Source organism: Bombus terrestris, chromosome 1 (assembly GCF_910591885.1).
Source record: "Bombus terrestris chromosome 1, iyBomTerr1.2, whole genome shotgun sequence".
NCBI classification, from domain to species: Eukaryota; Metazoa; Arthropoda; class Insecta; order Hymenoptera; family Apidae; genus Bombus; species Bombus terrestris.
The window spans coordinates 9,043,666-9,060,390 of record NC_063269.1 but is presented as its reverse complement, the minus strand read 5'-3'; the positions used below and the strand labels follow the sequence as shown (position 1 = coordinate 9,060,390).

Here is a 16,725-nt window from a genome sequence, read left to right as displayed (position 1 = left end):
GACATTCCCAATTGTCGGAACTCGTAGAATTAGTTTGTTGTTTAAAGCAGTTTCTTTTTTCACCACGGTATTTACCCTATAATTGGTAAGGTCTCTAACTCACTTATTCCTAGGGGAAACACTAGGAATTGTTATTTTTCTGATAAGTTGGAAAGTACCCATCGCGTCGTGAGATGTATCGATAACCAATGGTTAACTTAACGACTACCAATGTGTATATAATCATTGGTTATTAACCAATAATACTACATTTTGTAAATCTCTGAACATTTCTGTCTATGTATGTGAGAAATCATGTCAATTGCGGATTCATTTTCTGAACTAAAAAACGAATAAACGAGATACTTCTTCAATCGATATCGAGAGTATCGACATTACCTCGAACAGTGATGCACACGATCGACAAAAAGAAACTCTGAATTATGATTTAATTGTAAAAAAAAAGTGTATTATCGTTACTTTTTTAACAAAATCTGCATTTATAATCTGCTGGCTTCGTCAAGAAGATAACAAGTATATCTCGCAGCAATTAATTCGCCAATAAATTAAAATTTCAATAAAATTTTTAATTACTTGATTTATAGTTGCTAGATTCTGAATTGCTGATATCGTAAACCTATAATATCAAAAGTATGCTTATGATGCATATACTTATGAACGATAACATACATAGCAATTGTCGCATAATGAACGCAGAGTTTCCTTTTACAAAAAAGAAGTGGTAATTGTGATGTGTTAATTGATAATAACTGTCAGAAGTTAAGAAATTTTTTAATAGCTTGTACTTTGTACAATTTTTCTGCATTATTCCAGCAAGTCATGCTTACTCACGCCATTAATAATATTGTGCCAATTTGTGTAATATATGCGTCTCTGCGTATTAACCGTGATACGTAAGAATATTCATGAAACATTGCTTTATTTGAATATATATTCCGTTCCATCGAATTGCATTGACATTGTCCGAGATTAGTTTACCGATAAGAATCGGCACCGTCAAGGAGAGTATACTAGGGGTTTCCCCAAGTTTTATCGTTTCTGTTTTTCACATCTTCGTTATATAACGCGGCGAAGGCGCATACTCTTTTCGAACAATTGGCTAGCGTACTTCGGCAGGAAAAATGGAAAATTCTCGTTACGCAAGGCTAACTCCTGAAATCGGTCGATTTCTCGGCGCACGGTCGTTGTTTCCGACACTAGTGTCGATGCAGGTGTCAAGTTTTTGCTAGTCATTAGAACGGAAATACGTGGCACCGTTGCACGACTTATTTCTCGTTTTGCCTCAGACACGTTTCTTCGGCCATTCTTTCGTCAACTTCGAGCACAGCGAGGAAGCAAAACAACCAGAGGAAGTGTTATTATGGTTGGTAGAACTGTCTCATTTTTGTTTCGTTAAAACATTGTTACGTGCAAAATATTTAAAAGAAAACATTCTCGTTTTTTTGATTAATTTTCGGCACGAAAGATTAAAAGATCCGATCATTGAATAAACTAAGAATTGAATATTAAGACTAGAACATAATCTGTGTAAGTTACAATAAAATTAAATTTCAAACAGAATTATCATACTAATGTTTCCAAACTTTCTAATAAATGTTATATATTGAAATTATTCGTACGTATTCATTTGTTAGAAAACACGTGTTTATGAAAAAACAAAGTAATCTCGTATAGTTATCTTTCAAAAATTTTCAACCAAATATATCTCTCTGTAATCACAAATAGTTTTGGTATCATGTCATTGTTCGCATTAGAGATAAAGTTACCACACGACAGGTAGCAATCAGTGATGTATAGACGCCACCGCGCCGCTGAGGATGATTCACGTTTGATAACTATCTAGCACGTAAGTTTGCTTGTTCGCTAAAGCATTTATCCTTAGCAACATGAATTTAATGTTTAGATACTTTTTATCATTTAGCAATTTATATGTAACACGAGAAAGGGTTAGGTAGTATATTGTAATTAGGGAAAACTTAAGATTCCGATAAAAACAGCTAAGAGGAAGTAGTGCAGATGAGAGAGAGAAGAGGTACAAAAACTGATAGTTGGGTCGCACAAGGGGAATTAAACCCAGCTGCGAGTCTCCTCTTATAAAATCACTCGAATAGTTGAAGGCAGAGCGATTACCTGACCGTCGCATTCCTCGTTTGTTGTAGAAAAACCGTAGAGGAAGCGCCACTTCTTTCATTCGCTTTCAAGAATCGAGTGGTAGATAAAAGAACAATAAAATATAGCGGCTTTTGCCGGGCAATGTGAATGGCGTTTTGAACTCCCTTCGAACAGCCGTGGCACGAGCGATTTGCTGCAGGCAACTTTGCGCCTTCTCGATGCCGAGCAGAAGCTTGAAATCCATTAGTTCCGTTAACGTTCAGAGAGACGATCGAGAGAATCAACCCACCCACAGCAATGATCGATCGATGAGGAAAAAAAGATCGTGCAGCTTCGTCGATCTCGCTTCACAAGACATATTCGCGTACTCATCTCGATAATTATTAACGCATACGTGTTACGCGTGTATGACGAGATCGGAAAATTGATGTCTACGAGAAAGTAAAAATAGCCGACTATGCCGTTATGTTAAAATCGATGAAACTTGCATACCTTGAACTGGAATATCTTCTTTAACCGACCGCTTCGTAATCGCGCTGTATTAATAGGACTCTGTTAAACACCAATAATTGACACATTAGAAATTATTGTAAACGCGGTATTCAGTTGAAAGCACTTGGAAAGGAAAGATGATGTTTCTCGGTGCGTGTATCGTCAAGGGATGCACTTGCGGATCGATTTTTTCGCGGCATCGGCTATTTTAAACGGAGCCACGCGTCGTGCTCGCCGGTAAACTGTTCGCTTCCTAGAAGGTTCGTATGAAACCGAGTCTGATCGTGAGTCATTCTCACCTATTCGCATTCTCCGTGTTCGATGTTAATCCACCTTGTCGACGAGCTGGTACTTCTCGATTTCACGAGTATCGTAGGATGTTGTACACCCACACACACACACGGGCGCGCGAATGAGCGCGAGCGCAAACACGAAGGGGGTCACTCGAACGATTGAGAGTCGTGATCAGCGCACGCTCTGTAAGGACACTCTCGCCGTATCGGATTAATGAATGACTAGACAGGAGTGGAACTATGAATGAACACCGCATAGCACTAGAGTACTATATAAGCGTGCACGTTGTGGGCGTCTTCTGCTCTCGGCCAATAAGATCCTCTTGCGGCGACTTGCACGCGGTCTAATACGATTACGCCGGCTTTTTCTTGGAAATTTACCGCACGATGCTGATCGCAAACGGAATACGTAGATTGGAGCCATCGAATAGATATCGCTGACATTTTAGCGTTTATCGATAGGTAGTTCACGCGCTGAAAACTTCTATCCGATGCACTAACTTCCGATGTGATTCATCCAATTAAAAATATTTTCCAACTAGTTATAACTAGTATATATAATGACGTGATCGGGTCATCGGGTAGAAAGCAACATAAGTATATAGGAAATGATTACTTAGAACGTACAAACCAAATAAAATTCCGTTAATGTTCTTCCTTTACTGCTACCATTAACCGTGTACGAACTCACGTTAAATTGGAGTTAAGATTCTATTTTACTCTTGCCTCTTCGGTTTTAAGATATCAAACATATTTTATTGTATCATGTGGCAATTTAATGGAGTATAGGTAATAGGTAGATATGAAAATATAAAGATACATTCAATTATTAAACATTATCTAAAAACAGCTTATAAAAATGTAAAAAGAATCGCCGAATTCTACATAGCTTTTAAAAAAAGCTTAATGATAATGAGTTGATTGGGATTAAATGGCGAATGCTGTTTAGATCTGAAAAGGTCAAAACAGTTTAAGGTAATAATGTTGTAAAGTAAATTTTAAAAAGTATTATTATTTTATCGAATAAATTATTCGAATAGCCTATCCGTGAAATAATAAGGTTAAAAAGAAACTACTTCTCCGAAATATTTCCATTAATATTTCTGTTCGAATTATTTTAAGCTCGTGTGAAACACTTAGTCTGAGAATGTTAATTTTATGGGAGAAATTAATGACAACTTTGCAATAGTGTATCAGACGATAATTGTTGAAAATACATTAGGCGGAAAATTGTATAATTTCCGAATATGTGATGTGATAAATGGTATAATAAAAGTAACGAGTTGTTATAAATGGCAATTGATTTTTTCTGCTTTGCATACTCGTTTGAAAGTAGTATTTCATTTCGACAAGTCTTTATTTATTGCCAGTTTAGGAACAAAAAAAAAAAAAAAAAAATGGAAATATGTACTATGTAGGAATATATGTCTATATGTGTTTAGATGTAGAATTAAGATCTATAAATTCTTAATGTATTTTGTCATCAAATCTGCATCGATTCTACGCGATCGGTTGGTTAAAATTGAGTAACGTCAACGAAGGTGTACTCAGAGATGATAGAATCTTTCGTCTAATCCTCAATGAATCATACAATTGGAGGTTTTGGTGAATCCCGTGGCACGATAACTTTTATCAATTACATCATTATTTAAGCGAATCACCAATTTCATTCGCGACACTTGCGTTACACCGTACGTTGCAATCTTTTTACGATAACTTGTTGAAACTCTTTCGAAGCAAATGGTTCCAATTGCAATTCTATTGTGACAAGTATTACATAAAAATGATGAAACTACCGGTCCATTATGCATTAGATATGCGACCAAAGCGGGTTAACAGTAAATTAATGCCCGATGAATAACGTCGCTATCGCCGATCGTTATTACATCCACGTACGCACACAATAATTATTACTCCTACCGCGATAAATCACATTCCTACGCCGGAATATTTTACTACTGCCATTTGAAATGGTTCTAGCTGAGCAAGTAGTTATTTACGCTCAAAAATCGGAGCAAGGAGACATTAACAGCGGCACTTCGAAGCGGAGCCGATGACGCAAGCGTCACTGAACTTTGCGTGTTTCCCGCGAGAAGAATAAATCTTGAGAATGTGAAATCGTCGTTACTCTCGTTGCAACGTTGTGCTCGCGAGTCGCATGCAGCACGACCGACATCTCGCAAATTATTGGTAACATCGAGGTTTCTGTCGTCGCGGGCCAACCTTCTCTGGACACCCGTTGCCCAAGGACTTTCGGGCACAAAGTCTCCCGCTTGTAATCCAGCCGAATCGAGACCGGTTGGAAAGTTAATTAAATCATTTACCAAGAGGCCCGCGATCGGTTCTCTCGTACATGCGTTTCTCGTGGTCAATTAAATACGTCAAATTATCTAAACGAGTTTCACGCGTGCGAGGATTCGATGAACGCAAAAACTGGTACTTATCCGCTACGGTTTATATGTTATTAAAATATCAACGATTCAAACGCGTCTCCTTAAACAATCATTCAAACGTTCAGATACACAAGAGCTTTCGATCTTGCTTGGATTCATCTCATTTCGATAACTTTCTCAGTGTCGCTGATTTACCACGGCAACGCGGTGCACGTAAATTCTCGAGTGCATCTTTCAGAGAAAGGTGTTAAACAGTGCGAACAGCACATTTCTCGGAAGCGTAACCATGAGAAAGCGAATGTGACAAAACAATGGTACGATTTCGAGTCCGATACGCTCACGTGAATTCTGTAACAATCACTTTACCCCTGATCCTTTTCTTTTCGTTTGGGATTTCTGTTAGAATGTTAGAACTTCGAAATCCTTCTCCCATTCTTTCTCTCCATTTTTCTAACTTTTCTCTTCCTTTCTTGGTCATTTTACAAGGACGATTTTGACGAGTATAGTGTCACAGTGGTCCATGGCGGCAACTTGGACGCCGATAAAGAGAACGAGAAAATATGTGCGAACCTAGAACCACGGTGAAATCGGTCAGTCGGACGTCGGTCGGTTTCTCAGACGCATCCCTTATCTGATCTGCGATCCAAAGGCATAGACATATACTACGGAATAGCGATCGCGTTGTCAAAGTCTATCCCGAACGTATCTCCGGGACCGGGTCTCCCGTGGCGAATTCGACCATTGTTGCCCCGTTCGGGTCTACCTTCTAAAAAGAAACACCGATCAACCAGCTATAACTTATTAATATGTGGGTGAAAGTTCTACCCTTCGGCGTCATAGGCAAATCCGACTACGAGGGGCGTTAGAGTCTCTCGTTTCTGCGGATTCCCGTGGGAACAGAAATGGCCACGGAAGGCTATCAGCAGTCGAGAGAAGTCGATGGAACGCAACTACGAGATGCGAACGTGCCAGTGGCATTGTGGACGCAGTATTCTCGACAGGTGCAGGTCCACCTTCCAGGAAACATCCTGCACCGCTCTGTCAAGAAAGAATTCCGCGAGAAACCTCGACGTCTTTATAAAGAATGCCTAACGACCGATGATGTACACGCTGCTCTTCATTAGTTGCAAACTTCTGGCTATCATTTCGATAATGAAGGAAACCGAAGTTTCAACATTTTCTTTGCCATATTTTTCTCTTTCGACGAATCGATTTGAAATATTTAGTCGTTATATCGTAACAGACTCGTTATATCGCTGACTCGCGACAATGTTTGGGCGCTTGTATAGATATCTTTTATGAATATATTATGTGCGTTATAGGAAACATTTTGGAATTTCATTAGCACTATTAGGAGAACCGACTATCATGATTATGCTCATAAAGTTTGAAATGAATCGGAAAATATACACCCGTCCCTCAATTTACGCGAATTCGTTTTACAGGAATGAAAATCGCGTAAATAAAATCTATCAGTACAAAAGAAAAGATATGTACAATATGATGACTAGCACAACGTAATGTACTTTTATTTTTATCTCGTACAGCACTGATCTGACTGGCCGCGTAAATTCAGATCATGCATAAAAACTAGCGCGTAAATTGTTGTAATTTAACATTAAAAAAAGAGTACATATGTAGAAATTACAAGATACTTGGTGAAAGTGTACAGGACATAATACAATGAAATGTTCTCTTTGCACCTAAACTTAGGAATGCCTAATTTAGTAGATGATACATAGGATATTATGAACAATAGTAAAACCATATGAAAGACATTCGCGAGAAGCTTGAGTTAAACAGTAACAAACTATTAATTTATAACTTGGAGATCAAGGGTTCCTCTTTTTAATTTAAACAATGACTAGTAGGATCTACTTAAAGCAATAATCAATTAGTAACAAGCGGTGGTCGAGTAAGTGGTTTTCCCTATTAGTTTACCCATTCAGCTATTTTTAACCGTTACTCTTTGATGTTCCACGAAAATAAGGCAGCAACTTCATTTTCTCATCCTTCGAATCATTATTCCGATAAAATCGTAGGGCAAACACGATTCTATTTAAAACAAACTTGCCCGCACGAGAGAGAAGTACCGGTTCGCTTGTAATTATAATCTTTCATTTTTCCCTTCACGTCAAACGATAGGAAATCCAGAAATATATCCGCTTATAGAATCGTATGTTTTACAGCACAAGACTGGATCGGAGTACGTAATAGATTCCACGAACAGACATGCTAGGTGATACCTTGCGAAAATGCGTACATCCCGCACGTTTACGTGCCGTATAGACTGTCAGGTTAAGACATCGTCCGGTAGCTAGACAGGTTGACAGGGGCTGAACCAATTACGCGGAATATTATCCCACCGACGATTTGCACTCCCCTGCAATCACCGTGATTAGTGTTTCGCCGACGCTCGTGTACAGGCATCTCGTAACCACAGCTAATTTGTAAACTCTGGCCATATATTATACAATACATGCACGCACCTATACATATACATATTGTATAATATATAATATATACATATATATATATTTATGTATACATGTATACACGTATATGTAGGAGCTAGTAACTTACATAATTAGATAGGATCGAGCTGTTTTGACTGTCGAGCGCAGTCAGTACGAAGCGTAACTGTATCCCTGATATGCACGTCGGTCGTCGTTCTTACTCATAGATTTAAACCTTGGATAAGAAGATTCAATCATCGAGTCACTTGTATGTTAACTGCAGCTATTGATGCCCATATTGAAATGTCGCGTCTTTGCTTGTTATTAATTGTCTGCGATCGGCTGCTCGCCAACGAGAATTTTCTACCTTTAAACGAGCCAACACTTCACCGCTCATATACACAGCTGTTATTAATATTCACTCGATCTTGCGGTTATTGATGTTATCAAAGTGAATTTCTATAGAATTCAAGTAATGTAGATTGACAACTCGGGCGGCACCATTTTGTTTAATTTTTAAAATTTATTTAATCATTACATTTCATTCTATGTAGACACTATCATTACAATAGGTAACCAAGAAATTTCTGTGGTTTCCATTATGATAGACAAGAACGATGCAGAAATATAGGAAACCATAATTTTATTTGACAAAATAGTTATTCTTATTTTGATGAATGATTTTTTACGTTCTTCGTTCTTCTTTTATAAAGGAAAAGAAGAAAAAGCTTTCTGAGGGAGAGTTACTTGTAATAATTTCAGGGTGGAAGCTAGCTCTTTGGCGTCTGGATGTTTCGCAGCAGGCAAGCCGGCCGGTAGACAGGTACCTACCTGGAAACGAGTAACTACTTATTGTCACCTCTAACGAGGCCGCAACAAAAACTCAGCTATTCGCAGGTGGGAATGCTGCCAGCTTATGAAAGTATCAATTACCTTCTACGTCCAGTTTCCTAATGAGGGGAACAGAGCCATGGATTACCGAGTCGCCATAACTGTGACTCCTAGATCCGTTGCGATTTTTTCATAGATCAACATGGACAGCGTTCGCCAATCAGCTGTTTACATTCACAGAGTCTATATTTCTTCTCAACCAATCGTGGCGAGCCTGTTACACAAGATTGTTATTACGTATTATATTCGCCTTTAAATGAAATCGAACTGTATGTACTTTCATGTTATATATGTCGGCAACATGTGTACGTAATAAAATAAGTAGACATTTCAGAATTATAGTTATGCATGAGATTTATACGTAGACAAAAAGGCGTGGTTTTCGTTTCGTGTATTTTCGATTATAAAAAGTCATATAATTTCTGAAAGTCTTATACTTGAAAGTCTATCGTTTAAACGATTCGTCTATTGTTAGTGTCTGCTGTTACTTCGTATTTTTGTTATAACCTTTTAACAAAGCGCATAAGTTTATGTTCATATGACATTTTTTGTTATTTTTATTCAAAGAGCGTGCTGATACTACTTTACGGAAGAAACCCAGTACATCCTGTAGGTCTAATATTATATCGTATGTCATGGCATTGCCAGGAAGAATAGGACAAATCAATTCAATAACATAAATAGCGTTTTTACTGAACAAATAAAATATGGAATTAAATCTGCACTTTATCGTATTTACGACTTTATTTTCTAATTATTGTCATTAAATAAAATATACTATTAAACAATACAACATTTTAAAAATTAGATTTCGACACTATAGACGCGTTCAATGGAGAAAAAATATTTCAACTTTTAATAAATATTAAAACTAAAAGTATAGAATGTTTTAAACTAACATTTACTATCTATTAATAGTAACGTATGTAGCATCGTCATAAATGAATATTTCATATTAAATCATAAATGCATGTCTATTACTGCGATATGTCCGGAAAGAGATTTTCAAAATTGAGATTATTTATGGATATCCACATACAAAATGTAAATTTGTCATGTAACACTTATAAGTAATTTAATTCTTGAATAATCTCCATTATAACCTCGCCTATTGCGAGAACGTATTCCCTGTATTGAAACTGCATCTTATCCGATCAACGCGCGTTACAATTCGTTAATACCATTATTCAAAGTTATCGACTTTCACATAACAAGGATTTGTGGTTGAAGCTGTTGAACTTTACGAAGAAAGATCTAGTAATTTTACGGATCATATGTTTCATGACGAGTCTAAGTACCACTATTACATAAACATCAAATGTAACGATTGAAACGGTTACATTTACGATCTCGTAAATCTATTTAGATCGCGATACGCCGCTTTCTTTGCGCATAGTTTCTGATTTGTGACTGCCACCAATACAGTGGACGTGGGTAAGATTCGTACTCCCAACTTGAGATCCATAGAAGGTACGATTCCGTATTCAGTGACGTCAGTCACTTTTCTGGCGTTTCATTGTTCAAAGAGACAGACATGCATCGCTAGACGAAAAGGGAAGCAAGAAGTAATCATTGAAGTTCGAATGGCAGACCGGTAGATTCATGCGGAGGAGTAGGGTAGGTTGAAGCGCATACGTGTAACATATGTTACTTACATACGTATATTGCTGTGGTGATCATTCATTGCGATATTAGCCACAATTAGGAAGCGCTTAGTCAATAGTTCCACTTACAAAATCGATGAGAGGAAGTACGGATTGAACAAACGTGACTAAAGCTTCAGGCGAATGGGCTTCAGATGATGTAGGCAAATCGGTGCTATAACTCATTCATTTATTCTATACAGTACGTGTATGTCAGAATTACACAGAAAGACTGGAAGGGAAGAATATAATAAGTTATTTTGGTTATCTTTTTGCAAAGAAAATCCAGTCCACTGTTAATGTTAATAAAATCGCATTTTTATTTGGGTTTAGTGCTAAATACGTGTCTTTTCAGCCTTTTTAAAATTTTAGAAATATATTATTAAATATATATTCATCAAACGCTCATTAAATATTAAAATGTTTCTTATTTCGATGATTAAATATATACCTGATCGCTATAAAATTTCGTTAACTCATTAGCTTTTTTTAAAAGGTCGATATTTTTGAATATAAAAGATTTTTTATCTTCATTTCATTCGTACTTACAATCATCATAGCTGGCTGCAATAATACAAACATACGTATTCGTTTTGTTATTTGGAGCTCTATTAAATTCTTTCCTCGGTAAGATCAACAGTTGCCGCCAAATGCACGTACCTCTGACGATACTCTAACGTCACAAAGACGTAATACGACAGCCATTCGTTCGCGATTTAGCAGTAATCCTGAAAATCGTTGGTTAAAAATGTCTGTCAGTGTTTTTTAAAAGCGTTCTTAGTATTCCAACGTACGTACTCGTCCGGTACTTACGTATCTTCAAGATCGTTAGTTGATTCATGGAAAATTCCGATCCAATTTTTACCACGAACTTCTGATCCAGATTGCAGAGACCATGACCATGGTAGCGATGATGTCATCGTCATCGAAGACTTTCTCTTCCGCGAACTTTCGTACGCGGGCGGCGTCTCGCACCATAAACACGGAGGTGTACCGTCGGGTCTCAGAGTTTCCATTCATGAATTCAGTCTTTCTTCTGAGGTGGGAATTGTTCGATGCCCTGAGTGGGAGGTAAAAGCATTGCGAGAGTACAGTACGGCCTGCATAAAGGAAACCCGCTTTCCGAGTAAGTATGCGTGCCATACTTGCGTACCAGGCCAATTGCATTTCGTCGAATAATATTATGATCGTGAAAGCGTGCATTTATTAATAGGGTGTCAAAAGAAACGAAGGGTTGCTTTCAATTTTTCGCTCGAGCCACTGGTTTAAAATACTAATTTATATGTACACCGTTGGCCATAAGTAGTCGAACACTTTGTAATGCTAAATCGAATGTTTCCCACACTGCCTTTATTTCTCAATTGCTTTATTATAGACCTGTTAATTCATCCGCATCATATGTATTTTATAATGTAAAGTACTAAATAAGCTAAAATTTGTTAGAGTTTGACAATAATTGCAACGAATATGAAGCAATGTCATTAGACTTCAAATAGGACTACAAATAGGAATTTGGAGCAACATTTCTTAAGTTGTAATCAATTTCATAAGTTAAATTACGTAAGACTAAAATAAGAAAAATAAACACCTCGCTTAATGCTCCTTTGCCTTTGTAAAATAGGATCAAAGTATTACACGATGATAATAATAGTTACGTCAATGTAATACTATTCTTCTACATGTTTGTCTCAAGTGATAGAACCAATTTATGGCGTGCGATATTGTGTTTAAAACTGCACGAAGAGAATTTTATTTACATATCACAAGCAGTCTAATTATTTCATTATACATAACGTTCTTCCATGTTAATGAATCAAACGAAACGAACAATGCTATAGAATGTAGAAACAAACAGTGTATCAACGTATCGACGCTTCGCTAGTGAGTCAGAAACTTGGTTACAATGTATTTACAAACCAGTCCAACCACTTAGACGATTAAATTGATTTGTGTAATAACGCTCTCAGCTCATAAATAGCTTATGTTCGCGAATAATAAGTCACTGGAAGTTGAAATAGTTTCACATAAAAGGTTTCTCACTAGATCTAATCCATTGTGTACAAAGGGGACTGTGTAAGTCATAAATTTTTCCTGAATCCAATTAGAAAGAATATTACAAGAACAACATGAATAATTCTCAGAGTATACGACATATGCATCGCGTACATGCACAATCTATTTCTATAACAGCTTTACTTTTAGTTTCTTTCTATGCATATTCGATTATGTCGTCATTCTACGTAAACGGTGGCTACTACGTAAACGTAAATACATGGCTTGTGAGGTAGTTTGTTAAATGTTTTTATTAAATGCTTATGCATTGCGGTTTAAGCATTTCGTGGATTGCGTTTTCATTATTTTCAAGATTGAATCAAAGTGATTTCTTGTTATCGACTGCATAACGATGTAGTTTTATCCACTTTGTCAGCTCTTTTCGAAAAAAAGTCGAATAAGATACATTCTAGTTTGACAGTTTAGTTTGACATAGAACCACGTTCATGCTTCCACTATAAAAGAATTCTGCTTGATCTATTCCTAAATGTTATATAATAAATGATGTATAAATACTTTTGCTTGCAAATGTCTCAACCCCCCCAAGTTGGTAATTTCGTATGCATAGTAGTGTTCGTACTGAATCTACCGTGCATGCATGGAAGGTAAGAGGGAGAAGTAGGCAGTACGAGTGAGTCAGAATAGGTAAAGTGTAGTGAGATACTGTAGAGTTAGGTCATTTCTTACTGCGTATATTACATATGTATTTCTTTAGTTCAATTAAAAATTTTTGGTTAAATATAGTCATGTTTGGTATCATTTTGATCGTACGAATCTAAAGAATTCGATTCAGGCCAGGTCGTAACGATATAATAAAAAATTAAAAAATTATATTTTTCTTATTCCGGTAATTCGATACCGAGTTGAATTACATCGGCGCGGTTCATAGGTAGGTCTGTCTCGAGTGAACAGTTCTAGAAATTAGTGAGTGTAATTTCTAACCATATATCCGGATAAATTGCTGGCCATATCGCTCAGGTGCTAATTAATTTGCGCGAATTTAGTTACTTTTGTTTTGGATTTGAATTGTTTAAAATAATATAAAACGAAACATCTTCGGTAATTTTCAGATTGTGAAGGTATACTAATGAAACACGTGATATATATATAAATTTAACAATAATATATTTGTTTAAGATAAGATATAGGCGTCAGAAGCTTGCAACATTATGGAAATGTTTAAAACAATTTTTATTAAAAACAGAGTTCCACTGTGCAGCCTGCATACCAATATGCTGGTTCTTTTCTCTTAGTATTTCTAGCGCGTACGACGCATCTACCTTGAGGTTTTGATTTGTTACCTGTTGGTAGGATTCTTTCTATGAGACACCGTTCTAATAATCGTTTTGAAGAGAAATTTATTGACAGCCTACTGTTGGACTTTGAATTTGTGGACAGCGTGTGAAACTTTGAGTAAATCTAAACGAAATTTTAAATGATATGTAGTGGGACTTCTATTTTATTTATAATATATGCATTATGTAATAGCGTATTCACTGTGCTGTTAAAATGTTTTATGTGACATTTACAACCTGTTTCTTTTTCAATAAAAAATGTTTGAACTTTTTGATATTTTAATTCTACTCCTATATATATATATGTCATTCTAAATATATTGGTTTCTGTATACTCTTTCTAGCTAGCATTTTTTCTACCATACGATGATCATGAAATGTGGAAATATTGAATTGAATTGTGGAAGTTACCTCTTTTTTGATGAGTATTTTCCCCTTTTCCAATTTTTTATTTACTGAATTTATTGGATTATTTTTGCTCCCCTTCCTTAGAGCCCAACAATATTTATTTGTTCTTCTACAAGATATCGTTCTAGAGCAGGAGGATTGTGACAGTTACCCATCCAAAAAGTGTAACTTCGTCCAAACAACGGTTCAATAGTTTAGATAACAATTTTTCAATTTTTGAGATTATCGAGACAATCGACATTCCAATGACCATCGGTCACAGACCCGCGATAAATAATAAATTTCCGTAGATAACCAGTTGAGGATCCACAATGTTCATATGTTTTTATCCCCAAATTTGCAGTTTTGGTTGTTAGATATTTGAAGGTAGGTTTGTTGTAGGTGTAATATAAGTACAAAAATCCTAACTGCCCTTTGCACAGTGTCAAAGACTCGTTAATGTCTATATTTCGATCTGGCATATATGCGACCTGAAATCTCTTGTTCATTTCTTTCCAAAAATTGTTTATTTTAAGTAGTTTACGAGAGCTACTATAAATTTGAAGGCCACCATCGTCGGCTAAATGAAACAAACATGAAATCAGTTGGAATCGATCCTGCGACATGGTTTTGAAAAATATAAGTGTTTTTTACTAAATCTTTACTAAAATAATTCTTTATCATAGATTGCTGTACGATTCCCATAAGCATAAATAATGTCAGATATAAATACATTTCCCCAACGATTACTGACCCCATATTTCGAATACGAAATCGTGATTGCAATATATGACTTTTTATATACTGTTGTGCGTATCTGTTAGTCTGCCCAACTATATATGTTATTACTTTAAAATCAAAGAAGAATAAAAATGTATTTGTAATCGTACAAAATTCTTTTTTACACCTGGATTATGAGAAAACGATCAAATTCATCTACTACAAATGCGGAAATTTCGTTCCGTGAGTAACTAATATCTCCTTCATTTTCCTCCATATAAGTTTGAAATAACACATCGTTATCATTATCTTCTCAATCGAGGAGGAATTCGATGCATGATAAAGATATTGATGGTTTTTGTAACATTTCGATAAAAATAATAAATTATCATTTATCTACGATTTTCTATAACGTAATTATGAGTAACGTTTGCTTTCTTTGATAAATACGACTTACTGCGCTTACTAGATTAACATATACTACTCATGTAATATACTACAAAAGCAAACAAAAGAGCGGTAGTGTAATTTAAGAAACGTACACCTGTATGTTGGACCGCCGCAACCAATACGGTTACGCTAACGTTCGCATATCTGTCAAACCGCCGTAACCAATCTGGTTAGGCTGACGTATGCGTGTACATCGAAGCGGCTTGAAGGAATAGAAAATACAAATAATAGAAACACATAACACGAAATATGTAACTATACGTACATATAAGTACCGAGTGTTCTTGATGAATCATAGAGAGAATTAGCTTTTTCGGAAGCTAGATTAATCCGTTAAATAAATTCCTATTGTACGACTCATTGAGAAGAACGATCAGTTAGATTCTTATTGTAAAAAGTTCCGCTATCGGGATAACCTCGGTGGTCTCTTTAAATGACTCGAGTGGAGTTTCGTTCTTTCCGATTACATCGGATGCCACTGGTATCGTACGTTATTCAACGTTCACGATGCCTAATGGTCCATATTAAGCGGGCTGCACCGCAATTATCTACGTCACCAGTCAAAACTTGACCGGGACACCGATTACGTGGCTGAATTAGGTCGGCAACGGGTGCAATTAATAACGAGGCGACACATCCATTAGCCAGCAACCGCACGAGTCCTCCTCGTATGGTTTCTTGGCCTCTCCTTCGGCATCGATCTTCTGGCGTAGTACGTGTATCCCGATAACATCTTTGAATATTGATTCGTCTAACGATGAAGATCGCCTGTAAAAAATACGCTCGACCAACAAAATGTCTCCTCAAATTGATAGGTTCCATAATTCAACTCTAATCTTGATGATACAATGAAGGATAATAACTGAAGATTATACACACAGATTGAACACTTCGCGAACATGATCAAGGCGAGTGTTTATCGCGCGTTCTACAATACTTGCACAACACGATTATCTTGTGCTCTTTGTTGCTCTAAATGTATGTATAGATATGACGTTAATCATTATATATGTAAGAAGCGATTACTAGTGGTAACATTTTATTAAGTATGATGTATCAAACGTGAAGTCATATTTACGTCAAAATGGTAATATGTCTTTATTACAAATTACGATAATGACATAAGGAATTTTCTATATACGTATATATGTAAATATATTTTTTCGTGTCATACGCACTTGGTGTATAACATACAGTAATACTGATATTTGTTACTAAAGCATTAATATCGTAATTTAATTTTCAATATTATAAAAGAATATCTAATTGATAATAAATTTTCCACTTTATTGTTTCCTTTTTATAGCATGTTAAAAATATTATCAGAAACTGAAACTGAGAATATTCTGCTTTGTATTATTACGAACTGAATTAATTAGTTTTGCGCTCAAACTTGCGTATTTTTATGAATAACTAACTAAACGACAAATGTATTTGCCTTTGGTAAAATTACACTTAAATTACATTATATTATTTTTACAAAACCATTCGAAAATATGTGTTTCCATTACACACCAATAATCATGTTACTTATGAATATA

At 36.1% G+C, this 16,725-nt stretch overlaps 1 protein-coding gene and 1 long non-coding RNA gene across 3 annotated transcripts in view; one reads left to right on the top strand and one right to left on the bottom strand.

Moving 5' to 3' along the window:
- LOC100650713 overlaps positions 1–4,263 on the bottom strand; it is a 34,593-nt gene extending 30,330 nt beyond the window's left edge. The window contains exon 1 of the mRNA XM_048409330.1: positions 2,904–4,263. Coding sequence (XP_048265287.1) covers positions 2,904–2,913 — 10 coding nt within the window. The 5' untranslated portion in view covers positions 2,914–4,263. The remainder of the gene's footprint in view (positions 1–2,903) is intronic.
- The window catches only part of LOC125385821, an 84,303-nt gene extending 74,735 nt beyond the window's left edge, over positions 1–9,568 (top strand). For both annotated transcript variants that reach the window (XR_007225474.1, XR_007225498.1), the window contains exon 3: positions 8,509–9,568. This is a non-coding gene — a long non-coding RNA (uncharacterized LOC125385821). The remainder of the gene's footprint in view (positions 1–8,508) is intronic.
- Positions 9,569–16,725: the final 7,157 nt, after the last annotated feature.